Source organism: Seriola lalandi, unplaced genomic scaffold (genome assembly GCF_002814215.2).
Source record: "Seriola lalandi dorsalis isolate HSWRI2012SDOR001 ecotype SW California unplaced genomic scaffold, Sedor1 jcf7180002054672, whole genome shotgun sequence".
Lineage (NCBI taxonomy): Eukaryota > Metazoa > Chordata > Actinopteri > Carangiformes > Carangidae > Seriola > Seriola lalandi.
In genome coordinates this window covers 2,553,316-2,572,282 of record NW_019525225.1, presented here as the reverse complement: position 1 = coordinate 2,572,282, position 18,967 = coordinate 2,553,316, and the positions used below count along the sequence as shown (strand labels likewise).

The window sequence follows — 18,967 nt, the reverse complement described above, 5'->3', positions numbered from 1 at the left end:
CTAAATTTAAACAACAGTTAAACAGTGGAGCTTTTGCACACTCGAGTCACCCACATGTCCTTTTCCTGTTCAGACTCAGAAAAATGTTGGATTGACACTGTGTAGGCCTACTATTTTTGCCACAAGAAAATTGATCAATAAGGAATCGAACCGATAAGCAAAATAGATAATGGCATTGGTATCCATAAAATATTATCAATTCCCATTCCCATAACCTTGTAGGTAGAGTTGTACTTAATGGAGGTATTAGCTACAGTACATCAGACTTCTGGCTTCACCCTGTTGTTGATATTTAAAACAAATAATCCCAAGATGGCTGTACTGTTCATTTACAGGATGAAGTCAACTGCAGTGACTCCTTGGAGAGTCAGACTTTGCACATTTTGTCATTGTTTAATCACTTGGCTGCCACGTGCTTCAGGCTACACATTTACAGTCTGAGCTTTTTTGTCACCCTCACACCACATTCTTCACACATCCACTCACTTATTCACACACTGGATTTCACTGACAACCACATCTAATAAAAAAAAATAAATGGTGATGGCAGGTAGTCTAATGTTGAGCCAGCCAGAAAATAGACGGCACACGTTGATCCTGTAACACACTACACCAACTGAATGCAATAATCAATGGCGAGTTGTTTTTAGGTGGGGTTCTTCCAAATGCACCAGCTAGCTGAGACTAACTGATTGCACTATCAGGTTGTAAGATCAGATAGCCGACAAAAATCATTATCATTCCATTACTGTGCTCTGACACCAAACGATTAATTAGCAGCAAAAGCAGCCAACAGCCAGTCATTTTCAATGAAAGCTGGGGATGAAGGGCAGACACTGCTGTGGCCTCAACAAAAACAGCACCCACTACAACTTTAGGGTGATTGTAACTATATGCAAAGTGGTGACATTCTGAAGCAGCCTGCTTCTCGTAATGGCGTAATTTGTTAGATTATTCAGTGCTCCGCTGTATGCGAGTTGTTTACTTTTTCTTTTTGTGAGCATAGATAGCATTAGCAAGCTGAGATAAACTGTGACTGCACCTAAGTGACAGGGTAGTTGATGTTCTTTGTCAACATGGTGTTATGTACTTCAACTGTTAATGACTTCAAATACATACAACAAAATGTCACTTCAAAAACTTGCTACATTCTATTAAAGCTTTTCTGTTCCATTCTTGATAAGCAATATAATCAAAAATATTCATGTTGTGCTCACTCAATCAAATTAGACAGAAACCAAGTCCCAAATGCTTTTGGTTAATTACTGCAACATTATCTAAGCTATTTAATTGTTTCCAGTAATTCTTGCCGTGGGCTCTTTGAGGTAGTTTTGATTTTGTAGTGTGCAAAGAAATTAAATTAAGACATTTGCTGCATTTGTAGTCTTGTAGTAGGAATAGATTAACTTGGATAGAGCCTTATCTCATTCTAGAAATAATGCTAAGAAATGTGAATTACTATATAGCCCACATGACTTCCCTGAACTCTAAACGAACACAAAAAAAAACATTATCATCACATTATGACAATATTTGACTTAACATTCACTTTTTCATAAGAAACTGTCACTAGATGTCGGAACTCTCACCTGAAGAACAACTGAGCTGTGTGTGTTGCTTGTGAAAAATCGAGTGTTTCCAGTCTTTGATGCCTGAAGGTGAGCAGAGATGCCCATATCACCATAGCCCAGAGCAACTTTCATGTGAGCGTCGTCGTCCTCCACGAGGGATCTATTAGGAAAAAAGAAAGAAGTTTTTACTTCAAAAGGGTAGCAAAAACACGTGTTTCCATCTAATTTTAGCTTATAGAAAGTAGGACAGAGAAGTTTTCAAAGTGACACTACTTAAAAAGGACATATTGGGTGATGGTAGCCTAATTGTTAGACAAATCGTCACCTAAAAGTTGCAGGTCTGCTAGCCTGGGCCGGTTGGGAAAATAATGGAGTGGAAGTGAACCATGCATGCTCTGACCTTCCCAAAGTGCCCTGGGGGGGGACTAAAATCAGTGGTCTAAACTATGACTTGACTGCTTCCCTATTTGATTTTGTGTGCCACTGTAAATCTCCATCTTCTCTGAAAATGTGTGTTTTCCTTGTTTTTAAAAAAGAAAATAAGAATTGCACATTGCATACATGTTCTAAGTAATTCACTGAAATATGTGTATGACATAACAGCTAGAAAACAGAAGCTCAGAAAGTAACAGAAACATTAGCTGCAAGACATTTTCCTCCAAAACATTAGTGATGAATGCGACTCTTATCAGTCTTATGATCATTTAGAAGTCAAATGTGTAGGTTGTAATCTGCAAAATAGCCATGGCTAATGAAACTAAAGCAACTACTTTATATCAGAAACGATGGTGTGCAAATATATATGCTTATGCCGACCAACTAAGCTGTTGAGGATCAATACTAAAACAATGAAATTTGCATTGTGAAGCCCTAAGATTAATGTTTTACTTGAACTACTATGATCTCACTGAATTGCTTAGTTTTACAGAAGCTAGGAGCAAGACACATTTGCGGGAGGAATGGTGAGGCTACTTGGTTAGTCAGTCCATTCAACAGTTTGGTCCAAAGCAAATTATGTCAACAGCTTCCCAGAGGGTCTTGAAATATGGCTCGAGCATTCATAGTCCTCTGAAGATGACCATTCCCACTGATATTTGTGTCTCCCTGACCTTTTACCTGGCGCAACTGTAAGGTCAAAAACTATTTGCTGGATTTCCATGATATTTAACATAGATATTTGTTGTATCCATAGAATGAATCCTGGTATTATACTGAGACCCTGACCTATTTTCTTGCCACAATTGACCACCTCTCCTAGGGGCTGCCATTGCTCAGGACATAGTGTCCTTCCACATGGGTGGCGGTTTGATGCCAGTGTCTCCTGTCCACATGTTAAAATTTTCTTGAAGACACTGAACACCAAATTGCTCTTTGATGGTCTGGGCAACATCATTCATGGCAGTCTGCTTCTTGCTGCCATCAGAGAATGGGTGAATGAGAGGCATATTGTAAAGCCCTTTGGATATAAGTGCTATATAAATGCAGCCATTTACCCCTTGAACACAATATCCAAATCTAAAAAGCAGTTTAAAAAAAAAAAAAAAAAAGAAAAAAAGGCCAAGATATCAACTTCAAACATAAACTATATCTCATAAATATAATAGATCCATTGCCATACAATTTGCATGGATCACTTGTGCATGGATAAGACATTAAGACCTTTTCATGTTGTTTGCTCCATCCAATACTTCTGTATGTGGGTTATAAGGTATATTGTGGCCTCTAAGGGCCACAGGCAAGGCTTTAGTACCCAAGACATAAAACATGCTTCACAGAAATATCATTGAACCTAAGTATTTGCAAAAATATGTAAGAAAGTGAAATGGCTAAATTAAAGCTACTAGGATATTTTTGTAAATTATGGGTGAAGTTTTGATAAACAGAATTATTCTGCCTCGAGTGTTTTGACCCGAGCAGGACCTTCATGGTTGTGGAAGCGTTTTCCTTCAATAAACTGCGCAGCTATGGGATGAATCGTGGATCTGGGTTAAATGAGGACATGAAATTAAATTACTCTATTTTGAAATGGGCTGCGCAGTGGTGAATAGATCATTAGTTTTTAGAAAAACACTGACTAAAATATGAAACCACAATACATGTACAGTCATTACTTCTTGGTTTTCAGAGGAGACACAAACACTGCTAATGATAATTGAAGTAAATGGAAGATTTTTTTCAGAGTGTGTAATTGATTCATAACCCAGGGATTCTACACTACACCAGAAATCTGGAGTCTTTAACAGACTCCTGAGTAAAAAGAAATATGCTCTGTTCTGATATTCTTGTGTTTCCTTATAATCTGCATGGCCCAGTTCTCATGATATTCCTTGTGCTCTAGGACAGTCGAACCAAAATTGTGCAAAAGTATTAAATTTCTGCTACAACCAGGACTTAACCTGTGATGTAATATAATTTAAAGTTCTTACTGGCCCACGGAGAATGAATGTGGAAAGATGGCAAGTGTGACTCAAAAGCCCCAAGGGGAATACTCTAGGGATACGGGTACATTTTGTGCTGACAAAAATGCCATTAGAGTATGAAGCTCATTTGGGTAAAAAATTATAAACAGTCTGTTAATCAACAAAACCAGCCAAGCATTTGTCATCTGCTAGCAAACAGCACAACTGTCTCTAAAGGTTATGTCAGTGAGGACTGCGCCTCCTTGACTGATGTCAAGCTCCTGTGTGCTGCTGCCTCTATAACAAGAGAAACAGCTGGCCTTGGTGTTAACAGTGCAATTCAAAAAGACTATGGAGGTTTTTTGGAGGTGAAGCACACAGAGTGTTTAAGGTGATAAAGTAAGTCTAACACCAAAAAGGAACAACTTGTGACTGATAATAATGGGGCGGTTTGTGTATTAAAAAAAAAAAAAAGAAAAAAAAGGTGCCTGAACTTGCACCTCTAATAAGAGGTGATGCACAGACACAAGTGCTGTGAACCACAATGATGCATAAAAATCTGCATTTCACACACTGAATGAAAAGTGAGCTTAAAATATTACAACTATTCTCCATGCAGTATATAGAGATGACAGAATAGTCATTGAATGTGGCATCAGAGACTTAAAAGGCGTTCATTTTCAGATGAAGATTGGCCTGGTTTTGATAAAATGTTCTTTTACAAAAATGTCTGGCTCAGCATTGCAGTAGATTTGTGTCTTCAAACAGGCCCATGAGCAGGCAACGCTTGTCAGATGTAGAAGACTAATGGTTTTTGGGTGGACTATTTATATAATGAAGCAATTCCAGGTCCCCTTGATTTTTTTGCGGTTAGCAGAGTGGTTTTAGAATTTGTTAGTGGATGTCATCTCTACTTTGAGGCTACATCATTCAACATTTTATAATAAAACATAGATTTTAGATGCTATTAAAATGTTTGGCAGACTACTGTCATACAGTTCTTCTTTATATTTGAAATTAACTAATTAATGAGGCAGATTTAGACTAGTCTCATTCAAAACTTATTTCAATTCAGCTGAAATCATGACAGTGACACAAAAATAAGACAAATGTCAAGATTCGCAATTTAATATTCTTTTTAGGTGCAGGATAAAAAGACATGCATGCCAAAAATAAAGGGCTAAAATGTCCTCGCTCCTGAAAGGTTCCTGTACAAATATTTTTCACTTATCAGACTTAATATACGGACATTACAACTGCACTGCATCTGATGTAGATCAATGTGATTGGAGCATGTGTATAGTTTTACTTATAAATGAAAAACATTTTTAGTGATCTACATTCTTCAGATCTTTGCTCCTCAAAAACAAGTCTTGTATGTAAATGGTAAGGTAGGAGATCTGTAATAGATGTATTATAAGAGTTATCTGGTATATTCATATATCTGTCACATAAAAATGTTTTTTTGTTGTTTTTTTTTCACACACAGAGCACAACATGACATGTGATTTGAAGAAAATGTCTGTAGTCTGTTATTATTTTGATGATTCTGACAATCAAAATGAAGGCTCAGGCTAAGGTTACACTAATGGCTCAATCAATAATCTGTCATTTGAATGATTGAAAGGATTTATATTATTTCTATCTAAAAATCTTACTTCTATGACTCAGCCATGAGATAAACAACAACAGCATTCAGAAGGACAAATAAACTAATAACACCCATTTACATATCGTCACCTTCCTAAAATAATGGCCTAAGTCATGTTTTGACAAAAATGTTTTTTTTGCCTAAATCACCCCCTCATGATGCTGGCCACCTCTGGTAAAATCGCCTGAATCCTCAGTTGAGGGGAACATGCAATTCTACCCCCGGTTGTATAATGGCCTATGTCAAAAGTGTGACTCTTTTGTTGAGTTTTTTGTGTTTCCTGAAAAACCTGAAAAAATGACTTAGGCCATTATTTTAAGAGGGTGTCGATATTATGGTCTATAGCTGCTGTTTTGGTATGCTTTTGATTTGTGAAGAAAATGAGCCGATAAGGCAGGAGAGAACAGCCAACACCTTTGTTTTACTCTGCTTTGCTTATGAGTAGAGAACAGAATAGTCCTGTGATGTTCACAATGTGCACATTAATATGAAACTGTTGCTAGTGCTTGTGCTATTAATAAGTATCTTTAAAGTAACTATTACACAGTACAGACTGAATGTGAATGCATGGAGTTGTTACTGGAAAAGCATAATAATGAAATTTACTTGCAAAGTTGTGAGTCACAATTATCCAAGGTCACCTGGAGTTGAGAAAAATTAGTTAACTCCCACACCACAAATATGTCAGCGCTGCTTTGGCTGCATAATCTGGTTAGAAATGTCATTGAGATTAAAAAACAGTTAAAAAAAAAAAAAAGTTATGCAATTTGACACGTTTAGTCTTACAGATATAAAACGTTTCATGGCCACTTGTCTAAGGAATTGTGGAATGAAAACTTTCTCTTTTCTTCTCACAAAAATTTCACTTTAGGGCTCGGATACTCTGAGCCTCAAATACGACAAAAGCTGACTGATCAAATGTTTTGTGTCACCTCACGTCACCTCACATCTTTGCACTTGAACACACCAAGAAGACTTCAGCAGACTCGCAGTCAGCTGCAGTCTTCTTTCCAAGAAGATTAGGCCAAAGACATTTTGGGGGTATGATGGATAAACATTAAGAAAAGGTTAGGTCGATTCTAATTGTTATTCCTTTCACATGCCATACAAGAACTGAGGAGCAGGTTGGAGGACCAATGAGGATACATTAACAAAAAAGACAAAACAAACACAAAAACATGGAGATTTCTGATACCACAAAAGGTAAGGAAAACAGGTACAACTCTATGATCTACCCTGCACATGCTCAAGGTCTATTACATACAAATCTTGAAGATTAATACTTAGATAGTACAAGTTTTAAAATGACGATGAGAGGACGGGATCAGTAATCAGGTACATTTTACAAGGAGGATGATCATGAACTACAACTAGTAGGAAATTGTGAACACCACCAACACTAAACGCTGAGAAACTGGCATGGCTTAAACAGCGGTCACAATCACACTGAGACACAGCACAGGCAATGTACTGGTACATTTACCCCGTCAGGTGGTAAGTCGGACAGGCAGCGAGGAGAGAGTGGGTTGTCCAAACCACAAAGGAGTGTTGGTGGCTGCCGGAACGAAACAAAGAAAACAACAGCTACAGCATCCCACATAAAAGTTCTGCTCTTCCCAAAGACACCAGAGACTGAATCTCTAGCTGTATCCATGACCAAAGTGTGTTTGACGATAGTTATGAATAAAGATTTAGAGCGGCTGAGCACTGACCAGTGCAGAAATCATTTATTTAACATCACAGAAGAATTCATAAACTGTTAGCCTGTTAAATGCCTGCTACCGATGGCTATTACTGGTTTATTTTAGGTATGTTTAAGTCTGTTTCATGTGTATCAACAATAACATTACACTTTAAATTTCATTTGTTAAATCAATTCAGGGATTAAAATGAACGCTCAGATACATTGATAAATATGGTTTTGATTTTACAGTTTAATTTGATATACAGCAGTATATTGTTCACACTTGTTCACAATTGAATATAAAACCCCATATCAAACTAACATGACACATAATGATACTTATCTCCTGGAGGGTATAATGTATGTGAAAAAACTAAAACTAGGGGGATATTAAAATGATCACAAAAAGCTCCAATTTCATCTTTTTCTCCGATATAAAAACACTGACCTCAAGCCAAGCTGGAAGTGATAGATTATAGACAAAGGTAAAAGCCTTTTTGTCTTTGATAAAAAGACCACTGGCGGCTTATGCTCTCATGCTTATACACTGCATCTTATATTCCCAAATTTGGTAGTATGTTAGATCCCAAATCGCTGGCTGACACATTCACAGTATCATTTCAATTAGAGAAGAATCATTACTTATAATAATCACACACATAGTTATGGTACACAGGAAGGTTTTCATTTCAGAGTCTAACTTCAACAAATGCAAAAAATATCCTGGTTGATGGATACATGAAAAAAAAAAAAAAGAAGAGCTATGGCTGGCTTGGAGTGCAGTGTGGATTGCTTGTGTTTACACTATGGGCCATTTGGCCACATGGTTTTTTTCTTCCCACAGTAAGCACTGGAAAGTACATTGTTAACTACAATGAAAAGAACAAATAGGAGGCATGACATGCTATGGATCCTATTTTAATGCTAGTGACAATCTGCACGAGCAGCAAAGTTACTTTCATTTTCATCAATTTAGGTTTTGAGCAGAGCTTGAAGAAAAAAGGGGCCTGAGGGAAAATTAAGAAGCAAGAGGACTGAAAAAGAAGTAATGAAGTAACATGGGGAAGAGTCCATCCAGCCCCTTCACATCAGTGGAAAGCTTAAAAAACATCCTTCCACCAGTGACAGTTCAGGAAGCTAAACTCAACTTGGCTTTTTCTCGGGGATGACAGTGGAAGGGTCTTAAAAGATTAATGAGTATAGCTTTGCTGTCTTGTCATGTTTAGCCATGCATTGATGGAAACTTCATTAATCTAATCTATTTCAGGTTCTGAACATCTGAAAGAGCAATGCCATGGTTTCTGGAGCAAAATAACTAAGAACTTGTATGGTGGAATTTACTTGAAAATATTTACACCCATGTTAAAGGATAGGTTCATATATTTTCACATCTATTTTAAAGCAAATACTTCATCTTATCTTACAAGATCAGTACCGCCAGGAATGAATTTGCAGTATTGTGATGTGTTTTATGACTGGTCAGTGAGTAACCCTAACCCATTAGAAGATATTAGACATGATGATGTACTGGGTGATTAAGTCTCTATCACAGAATTTCTTTATGGAGTCGGTTACAGGCCGTACTTGACAACTTTTACTCACAGGAGACAGGAAGCACAATCAGTAAAAGAGCCAGACATCCCAGATAAAATGTGTGTAGTGCTAATAAAAAATTGATTGCAGCCTATTTTTCTTGGACTAATTTTTGTACAAACTGCATTACACAGCCATTTAAAAGTTTCATTACATTCTAGTTGCTTATGGTTACAGTGGACTAATGTGACACCGTTTTAACAGGAACACAGGAAGAGCCTGGGAGCAAAAGAGACAAGACAATGAGGCAGCAGTATAAACAAAAAAAAAAAAAAACAAGGAAAAAAACATCACAGGACTCGTAGAGTCTGGCAAGTGTTCCAAAATCACTCACATATAAAACAGAAAGGCACAAGAAAAGGTGATAAGGCACATGGAAACTAAACACGGGCAACACTCTAAAAACCTCTGAAGTGATGTGAGTGGAGTCAGAAGGGAAATCCCCATTTGTTCTAGCAAGCAGAGCAATGACAGACACCTACACTGAAGAATCATCTCAATCACGAGCACAACAATGCAATAAAGCTACATGTTGAACAGCTTCTTCTCCTGGGAGAAAAAAAAAACACTTTATGAAGTGCAGTTGTTGAGATGCAGAAAATAGAAACCCCTACATCATATAGGCAATGACTACAGCCTCTGTGTCAGCAGCATCATTGAACTGAAGGACTAACTGCAAATCTAACGTATAGAATCACTTGGATTTCCAGTATTGCCGAGGTTGTCTATGGATGTCATGTCAAAAAAATATTCTGCTTACTTATTAGCATGCTAAACACTTCCAAACACCAAACCTAGAATGAGACTAGCCAGATGATTATTGAGAAATTTCTCTCAAAATTTCACACAAGTGGGAGCAGCTCTTGTTTCCCTTTCCCCACCACACACCCAGCGAGAAGCAATACAGCAGAGAAAGAGAGGTAGTTGTGCAGTCTTTAAATTGTTCTCCCATACCGTCTCCGTCCCATCAAACAGACTTTGGTGAGTCTAAAATGTGACAACGCGTCTGGTGGATAGAGGACAATATGAAAATGTGAATATGTTCATCATCATAATGAACATAGATATTTTTAAATGTAGAAAAATATTTTTTAAAAATGAGCCATAATCTATTCAGTTCAGACTATTTCAAACATCTGTGTCCCATATGTCTGACAAATGTTGTTTGCTCTGCCCATTCTGATGCATGTTCCATAATTAATGCTCTGCCTTAACTAACTGAATGGATAGTTGCAATGCACTATTGAAAACTCTTTTAAAATGTTGGAAATAACACATGTACTTCTGATTTTAAAAACGGAATACCATAAACACTTTAGGTTTTAATTGAACTCTTGGAAGCTGAAAAAAAACAAAAAACTTTGAGTAGGTTCTATTACAAACAAACCGGAGTTGTATTTATGAGAGGACGTCCTTTATGAGCTTCAGTAAAAGTGCAATGAAGGTCTCACAGTGAAATGATAAACACAAAATGTAAAAACAACCACCCAGGGTGTCACAAAGTGTATGGTAGGAGAGATATGTGATTTGCATGAAGCCTCTGTGATCATGTTGTTTGACTGTGTTGCATCACCTCACATTTTTGATCAGGTAAGTACGAACTAGTAAGTTCTGTAGTAAGAACTGTCAAGGAAACTGTTAAGCATCCAGTGAGCGAGTCCAGTGATATTTCCAAGAGATATTTGCGGCTCACTCTGTCCAGGACAGACTGGGCATGATCTCCAGATAATTGCTCCTCACTGCTAATAATCGTAGCCGTCTGTATGCTATAATGAGTCTGTAATTAAACTTTATAATCAGAGAGCACTTTAAGGTCAAGGCTTTCACATCAGAGAGAACTGGGGAATTCATGAGTACCTGAAATTAAGTCTCAAAACCACAGTTTCAACCTGCATCTTAAGTGGTTAAGCAAAACAAGCTTCAGAGCGTGTTTGCATGTGGGTGGAGCAATCTGTCCACATGTACCAAATGCTAAATTAACCTGAAGGATGCTATAAGAAGAAACATGATCCAGCTGAGTAAGTGTAATCCAAAAGGACAGCCAGAATAATACTGACTTTACTAATATTAGTTTACATTTATAAATTAGAAATAGCTACAAAATAGGCTGTTCTGTATAGTCACTGCATATCTGTGGTATTATTCACCATATGTAGACCAGGCAGGGTACGTGTACCCGAGGACTGACTCCAGATTCTAAACAAAAATTCAACAGATGAGTCAAGGCATTAGATAATGGGAAGTGTCCCTGTAGGTCAGCAATATTGAAATGTATATAATGTATATATTTTTGATTCCCACGACTGTGCCGGTGGGGTACACCTTCCATTAGGTGAGTCCAGTTACAACCTCTAAATCTGCAGCTACGTAAGCAGAGCAAATACTGAGGAAGGAACATCAGTGAGTGTTAACAACCTTATACCCCTACAAAAAGATGGAAGTGGTAAAGCGTAAAGTCAGACTGACCTGAGCTGATGAATGTGTTGGGATTCAGAAGTTTACCATTATTAATCTTACAAGTCACACTTTTATTTGGTGAATTTTTCATGTTTTTTTTCTTATTCTAAGCCATGTTCTGACATGTGGACAGGAACATGGTGAATCTGATCATCTATCCAATGAGGGATTTCTATGATGCGTCAGGATTTTATGATTCATCTTACTCATACATAATAACAGCCTATGACTGGTCAACTGTGAGTTGAAACTCCACCCAACTTCATTACAGCTCAGCTTTGAGTAGGGAAATGTGTGTGCACCTGTCTGTGTGTGTGTGTGTGTGTGTGTGTGTGTGTGTGTGTGTGTGTGTGTGTGATGAGCACAGACATGACTGTTTCACCTGACTGAACTCACTTGATGGTCTGCCAGTCAGACTGGCTGTGCCTCCCCTCTGGCCTTTCAGTGAAAATAAATGATCCCTGGGTGGCTACTGCATTTTTTGTATAAAATGGCCACAAGTCAGCAAGAACTAAATGTCCATTCCAAAGGGCAGGTGAATTAAAAGCTCCACCACAACTCTTTAAAGTTGATAATTTTTCCCGTAGCAAGGCACATGTGACTCAGGTTTACCAGGGGCCGAAGCAATTGCGCGCACGCGTGCGTGCGTGCGTGCGTGCGTGCGTGCGTGCGTGTGTGTCCACATGAAGCTGGATACTTATGAATATCAAAACCATGACACAATACTGGCCTCATTTAAAAACATTGGCAGATGCTGCTCTCAGGAAGGTGGCATTCAATATTCTGTTTTAGTTTTCAAGCAAACAATTAAGCAATCTAATATGTTTTATGTAAATTATCATGTGTTGTTTCACATCATTGTGATCAATGACCATCTAGCCAGGCATTTAGAGAGCATATTAATCATTCACTTTTAATGTTTTCATTTCAGAGCAGGCTATTTCAGTTGAACTACTTTTTAGCTGATGTAGCACACCAGCTGATTCTCCACCTTCCATTAAAATCATACAGTATATTGGCTAAGAGCAGCATTGTAGTTTTAACATCTCTACTGGCATATCATCCCTGAGTCCAATTAACACATAAATCACACTTGGATATATCTGGTGAGGCCCTCAAGTATAACTCCACTGTTTTATGAATTTTTAACCATGAAAAATGTATTTTTTGTCAGCGGAAGTTGATGTTCAAAGTCAAAGTAAATGAAAATCCTCCAGCGCAAATGCACCTCTTATTCAGTTTTATGTCAGCTGTCAAATCAACTGTTCTGATTATTTTAGAACAGATTAATTGTTTAATTAATTTAATTAATTTAATTAATTAATCTAGGTTGGTAATGGAGTAGGGTTTAAAGAAATGTATGTAAACTAATTGGCCATTTACCTCAGACACTTAAAATAATCTCATAGCAGCCGCACAGAGGACGCAGCAGCAGCAGCAGCAGCAGGATTTGACAGCCACATGAGACATGTGAAGCATCCACATTTGCAAAAGTCTGTTAAACAGACTTTCAAAGCTTTCATTTTACCCACTATCTGTATGGAATTTAATCTGGTCACACTGGTATTAACTAAAGTCTCAACAATTGAACAAAAAAATACATAAATCAGCACCAAGGGAGAGCAGCAGATAAGACTCTAATGTGCTAAAACTAAATATGAAGGTCAAAATATACAAGATGTTATCCTATTTTAGTCTGTTTTTGAAAGATTGATTTTCTTGCATTTTGCCTCCATTAGATTGTTGACAAAGAGTGACAGGGTACAAGGGGAGAGAGAAAAGAGAGTATGACATGTGCTAAATGTCCCTGACTGGAATCGAACAGGCGTTGCCGCAGTTAAGGCTGCTGGCTCACCATGACGCCTCCAAGAGGTGATTACTAAAGACAGCAGTCACACATATTAAGTGCTTAGCACTGAATCACTGTAAGATAAGGGATGACATTCATTTCAAGGACTTTTTGTGGAATGAAAGATAAACCCAATGACTTCTTACTGAGCTGAAGATTATTCCAGGGGTCATACTGGCAGGGAACCTTTACCATTCCTCGCTAGCATGATATCTGCACCACAGGCAGTTCACCAGTCTATATATAGATTAGGGTGGTTCACAACAGCCAAGCACATTGTGCAAAACACCTCTTAATTCTTTACACATTATGTATGTCAGATATTCCGAAAGCTCTCTCCTGTGTCATTCTGCTGCTTTGGTTACATATACAAAGATTACCCTACCAGCATACCAAGTTAAAAATGTCCCTAAAGCCAAACAGAGGCACCACTCAAATGGCCTATAAAGAGTGACTTCTCCCTGACCACAGAGTAACCTATAATTGGGGGCCCAATATCAGTCTGCCTAAAAACACAGCTTACAATATACATGTTTCAAAATAGAAGGTGGTCTGGTGGGGCTGAGCCACACTGGGCAGATTAAGGTGGAGCTTCAAGGCTTGAATATGCTTCACTTGCCAGTGTGTGCACACCATTTTCTATGAAGGCAGACATAATATACAGTAGTTAAGTCATTGATACAGCATGATTTTTTTTTTTTTTTTTTACAAAAAGGTAGTGTAACAGAAAAATGACTGACTATTTATATAGAAATTCAAAATCATGTAACAGTATAATGATTGTGATGCTAAAGAAATACAATAGAGTATTCAAATAAGTGATAAAAATACTTTTAGAAAGACAAGAGGTCCATAACTATCAAGAAAAATTACCTGTAAGAAATACATTTTTTGTAGCTGTGGTCTCACTTTACTGTTAGCTTATGTTGTTTTGTTTTGAAGGCGCTTCATCACACACCAACAATACAAACCAATCACCATCAATGACATGCACAGTCAACATATCTGCTGAATGGATATTTTTCATGATGGAGATTCACATAGAAATGTCAGTTCAACCTATTCCATTCATTATCAAATATTACAAGTATTTTTGGCCGATCTACATTTATAAGTCATATTACAGATAGTATACCACAGTGTGAGGTCGCCAGTTTGATCTACAAACTGTCCGAGAAGGGCACATTTTCCCCCTCAATCTCTAAAAGTACTGAGGTGCCCTTGAGCAAGGCCGTTAACCCCCAGCTGCTCCAGTGGAGCTGCTCAGTGGCCAACAGCTAAGATTGTGCTCGTACTGGGCAGCTTCCAGGTGTGGATATGAATAATGTGTGAGGCAGCAGCTTCCAGTTAAACTACCCTGGTTAAATAAAGATTAAACCCATAATTAGCAAGTCAACAGTGAAGCATTGTTTCATTTTGTAAAGAGCCTACAAAGTGACATTATTTAGTCAAGACTTCTGTAGGGATTAGGACTTGAAGGTGGGGCTATATATGTGTAAAGACATATTATATTTGTACATTTCCAATAAGCCACGTTGAAGATATCACTTGTTTCACTGACATTTAAAGAAAAATGTACCAAAACAGAGGTTAGAGCACAGATCTCTCTTGCTGTGATGCACTAAAATAAACATTTCTGTAAAACTAGTAAAATTAAGCTCTTAAGCTCATAAGTAAAGCTGCATAACTGTGTACTGCATAAATCCAATTTTGTAAAAATCCATCCAAGTAAGCCCTATTAGCCTATGAAATTACCTTTAGGCTATCAGCTATCCTAGCTTGCCTTGAAAACTGTGGTTGTTTTTTTTTTTTGTTTGTCATGATTTTAGTTCTCACTCTTTTTGGCCAAGGACATTTTACAGATCAAAAGTCAAACAAGACACTTGCCCTTTTCAGCAGAGCTCAGAAAAAGGGGTAAAGCGAGGGGATGGAGAGAGGCTGTGTGAAGCACTTCCATTCTACCCTCCCCCCCCCCTCCTGAACAGTGGCAGATGACAATAGCTTCTAAACCAGGGCACGCCAGACATCCTGACAAAGGCAGGCTCCTCCCAAGCTGCTGAGTCCCCAATCCCAAATAAACATAGCCACAGGGAGAGGGCAAGAGTCAGGGATGTGGTGCTTGCCATGTCCAGACTAGCGGCAAAATGAGTCCCTCTGCCCAAGAGAAAATCAGTGTGCCGGCGAACCATAAAATACATGCTGGACAAGGCAAATCTCTTGACACAGTGCAAGGCTCAATCGCATTCTGCCTAATTAGGGCTGCAACAAAAAATAATGTCACAAAAAAAAAAAAACTGGAAAGCAAACAAATCCATCTCCATATACATTGCCAAAATGGCATAATGCAAATGCTATTTAGCTCTTACTCACATGTATGCAGGCGAAAGGGGTGAGGACCTGGATGTCTTAAGAACTGGCACTGGGAATTTCCAGCTGACAGGAGAACCGCTTTTCCATTTCAACGGCATGTTGTTGTCACCAGAATGGTGCTACAGCAATACCAACAGCAAAGACCATTTCCATGAAAAGGTTTCCAATGCAGTCTTCCATCCCACTCTGCCCACACCACTTAAGGGGGAGGGAGAGCAGCAGCAGCAGCAGCTATAGAAATACACTGGTAGAGGCAGTGCAGGCTACAGTCAGGGTTGTGACTTTAGCGGCAGCACTGAGAAGCCAATAGATTGCATCCACCACGACTACTTGCCCTGCTGCATTCACGGTTGTCTCGTGGTAGGAGGGGGAAGAAGCCCTGCCTTCCCATCACCCTTTCAGGGTCTGTGAATAACCCAGTAGCTAAGCAACAGTGCCACCTTGTTAAAGGAGTTGTGATTACAGCGCTGGGCTTGCTATGAAAAGAAGTAAAAGGAAGTTAGGTGGGAGAAATAGCATGAGAAAGATCAAACTATAATGAAATTTATAAAATTCAATTACTCTGAACCTAATAACTTTACTAGCCTTTAAGGTTTAACAAATGGTTTTGAGGAAGTCAGTTGTAATGCTAAAATACAATCTACCAGATAAAACTGGATGTCTGTAAAAATCCAGTGAGCCCCAGTTATTCCTTATGCAGTGAATTGTGTGAATTAAGTTTATCATTTATGTTTCAGAAAACAATACTGTTTTATAGTTGATGTAATAATGAAATGCTACAGCTTTTAAATTTGTATTCTCTTTTTACCACATGTCTTGTCACCATGGCAGTCCAAGTTTTAAGACTTGGAGAGCTGTGAGGGTGAATTAACTAATCATTTTGAAAAAAGTTCTCTTCTTTACATATAGGATTTTTTCCACATATCATTTGTGGACATGGCTGTATTTTGTGTTTCTCTACAGTGGGATAAATGTGCATTATTCAGGAACATTCATGGGTGGAGGCAGACATTATCAGTCTAAGTACAATCAAGGTAAAGCAATAAAGATGGACCAACACAATTAAGAAAACACCTATTAATGTTTGGCTATGCATTACATTCTTATAAATCTAAATGTATTTTTATTCTATTTATTCCATATATTAAGTTTTGAATCAGAATTTTCTTTGCAATATGCCAGTCCTTCCTCCTCAGATACATTCACCAGGTAAACTCAAAACTTTGCTATGATGATGCCTGTAACCTTGACAGAGTAAAGACGCCTCATACAAACTAGACTGAACAACAAGCTTGCAGGCAGCTTGCATCAGCAAAGAATTTCATGACCTTACTGATCTTGATAAACATGAGCGCAGGGCAACATATTATAAGCATAAAGTTGCAAAATGTCATCTAGATTTGGTCCAACTTTTATGAAGCATCATCAACACTTCCTGCAGTGGCTTCACGGTACAAGCGTTCCAGCTATCCAAAGGCATTAGCAAATGTTTTGGTGTTAAAAAAAACAAAAAAAAAGGTAATTTATAATAAGCTTATTGTTCATTTATTGCCTTTATTTGGTACTAGTTGAAAGTAGAGAAATGACAGGAAAGGGGGGGGGGGTGATGATATGCAACAACCTTGTGGTTCATGGTTAATACCTTAAAGGAGGTAAGTTTTGCTATCACTTTATAGCCAATGTAGTTTACTTACCAGTCTTTGTCAGAGCTTCAGCCATTATTGTGTTTACAAAACAAGAGGTTCAAATATGTGTATCCTGTGAGCAACAATACCTTTTTGGGGCTAGCTAACTTCAGGAGAATAAAAGAAGTGACAGAGATGGAAGCAAAACAAGAGGGTGGCTTTCCACCACCGGACACAGCCCTGTGAGCTGGTGAGCTCACAAGTTGTCAGCTGTACTCATGTTTCTTCTAGACTGCCAAGTAAACAGCTGTTAATGCTTACGATGGCTATAGCAATAGCAAAACAAGCTGCATATTTGTCCAGACAATCTATTCAAATTTCAACTATACTACATGTAGAAATACACTGTCATGTCTCTAAAGAGATATTTCTGCATATCAAATACATCTGTCTACTCATACCAACCCACCACCACCCAAAACATACTACAATGGCTGCAGTAGTATTGATCACTTAACCGCAAACCAACCAACACCAGATAGATTTCTCTCTACTATAGCATTAGGAAAAACATAAAAGAAAATCTCAAACCAGCTGATACTAAATGACTACCTTATGTGGTTGTTATTGCACTTTTAAAACCACATAGCTGGTTTACAAGTCTCCTGGGGAGGATAAGATTCCTTTACATCTTGGTCATGACCTTTTCCTCGTCTTTTACCACCTGCAGCTCCATCCTTTCATCACATGATCCAGCCTCAACAGCCTATACTGTAAGTGGCAGAATGGCCTCATCTCAACAGAAAAGGCCGCAGTCATTTCGTCTCCTCTGTCAAAGCCTAAAAGCTCAGCGCTACACCTGTTATCCTCAGTTCTACTATATTACTGTCCTCCCAGAATTGCAACTCCCTTCCATCTGGGTTAAAAAGATTATCCACAGTGCAGTTCGTATCATGGTTTTGGGATCACGGTTTTCGGTTCGAACACTCCAGAAATACCATACATCAGCATAAGATATATAGCCAGTTATTCTCAAGTACATGTCATGTTGTAATGCAAAAACTAAAAGAATGAGGCAGTTTGATAATAAATACATCATTGTGACAGTCTTAGGTTAAAGCTAGGTGAGATTTTGGTACAGCAAAGGGGGCGGGTCTGCAAAACGGAGCTTTCATCTCTGACCACGAAGTAATGTAATGGGCAGTCACAGTTAGGAAACTTTAGTGGCCCTGGAGGTCCATCTATCAGTAGTAAGAGCTATGTAGGCTGTGTCGGACAACTCTGACAATTCCTTGTTGCGTCTCTTCATAAAACTCAGGAATTACCGTGTTGAAGTGTCGGTGGGAGGGGAAACTATGCCGCGGCTCAAGTACTTTAATCTTATGCTGAAATCCCGCATCCTCTACCATGGCATAATGCTGCATATCTTTCGCTAGGAAACCCCCCAATGCTTTCGTCATGGCTTTTGCCCTGTATCCCTTTTCCCTGAGAGGCTGTTTAAAAGCTGCAGGGAGTAGAAGTTGTTATTTTCTACCCGACTCTCAACTCCTTGCACTGTCAATGCGCTGTCTCCGTAGGTGAGCCAACATATTGGATGTGTTGCCGCTAGCATGCACAAAACTTCACTGGGTCACTGGCGCGGGTTAAGGCTTTTTTGCGCATGCCCTGAACCGAACAATACACACATGCCCCAAACCAGACAAGCGAACCGAACATGACAGATTTTTTCACGAAACGTCCCACCCCTAATATATATATATATATATAT

General features: G+C 38.5%; 1 protein-coding gene across 2 annotated transcripts in view; it reads right to left on the bottom strand.

The window, feature by feature from the left end:
- klhl13 (kelch-like family member 13) overlaps positions 1 to 18,967 on the bottom strand; it is a 41,926-nt gene that overhangs the window by 18,372 nt on the left and 4,587 nt on the right. The window contains exons 1-2 of one of the 2 annotated variants that reach the window (XM_023421537.2): positions 15,575 to 15,866; positions 1,590 to 1,731 (exon numbers count right to left, since the gene is read on the bottom strand). In XM_023421537.2, coding sequence (XP_023277305.1) covers positions 1,590 to 1,731; positions 15,575 to 15,672 — 240 coding nt within the window. In that variant the 5' untranslated portion in view covers positions 15,673 to 15,866. Of the gene's footprint in view, positions 1 to 1,589; positions 1,732 to 15,574; positions 15,867 to 18,967 lie in introns of those variants that run through there. The other variant, XM_023421538.2, reaches the window with a different exon arrangement.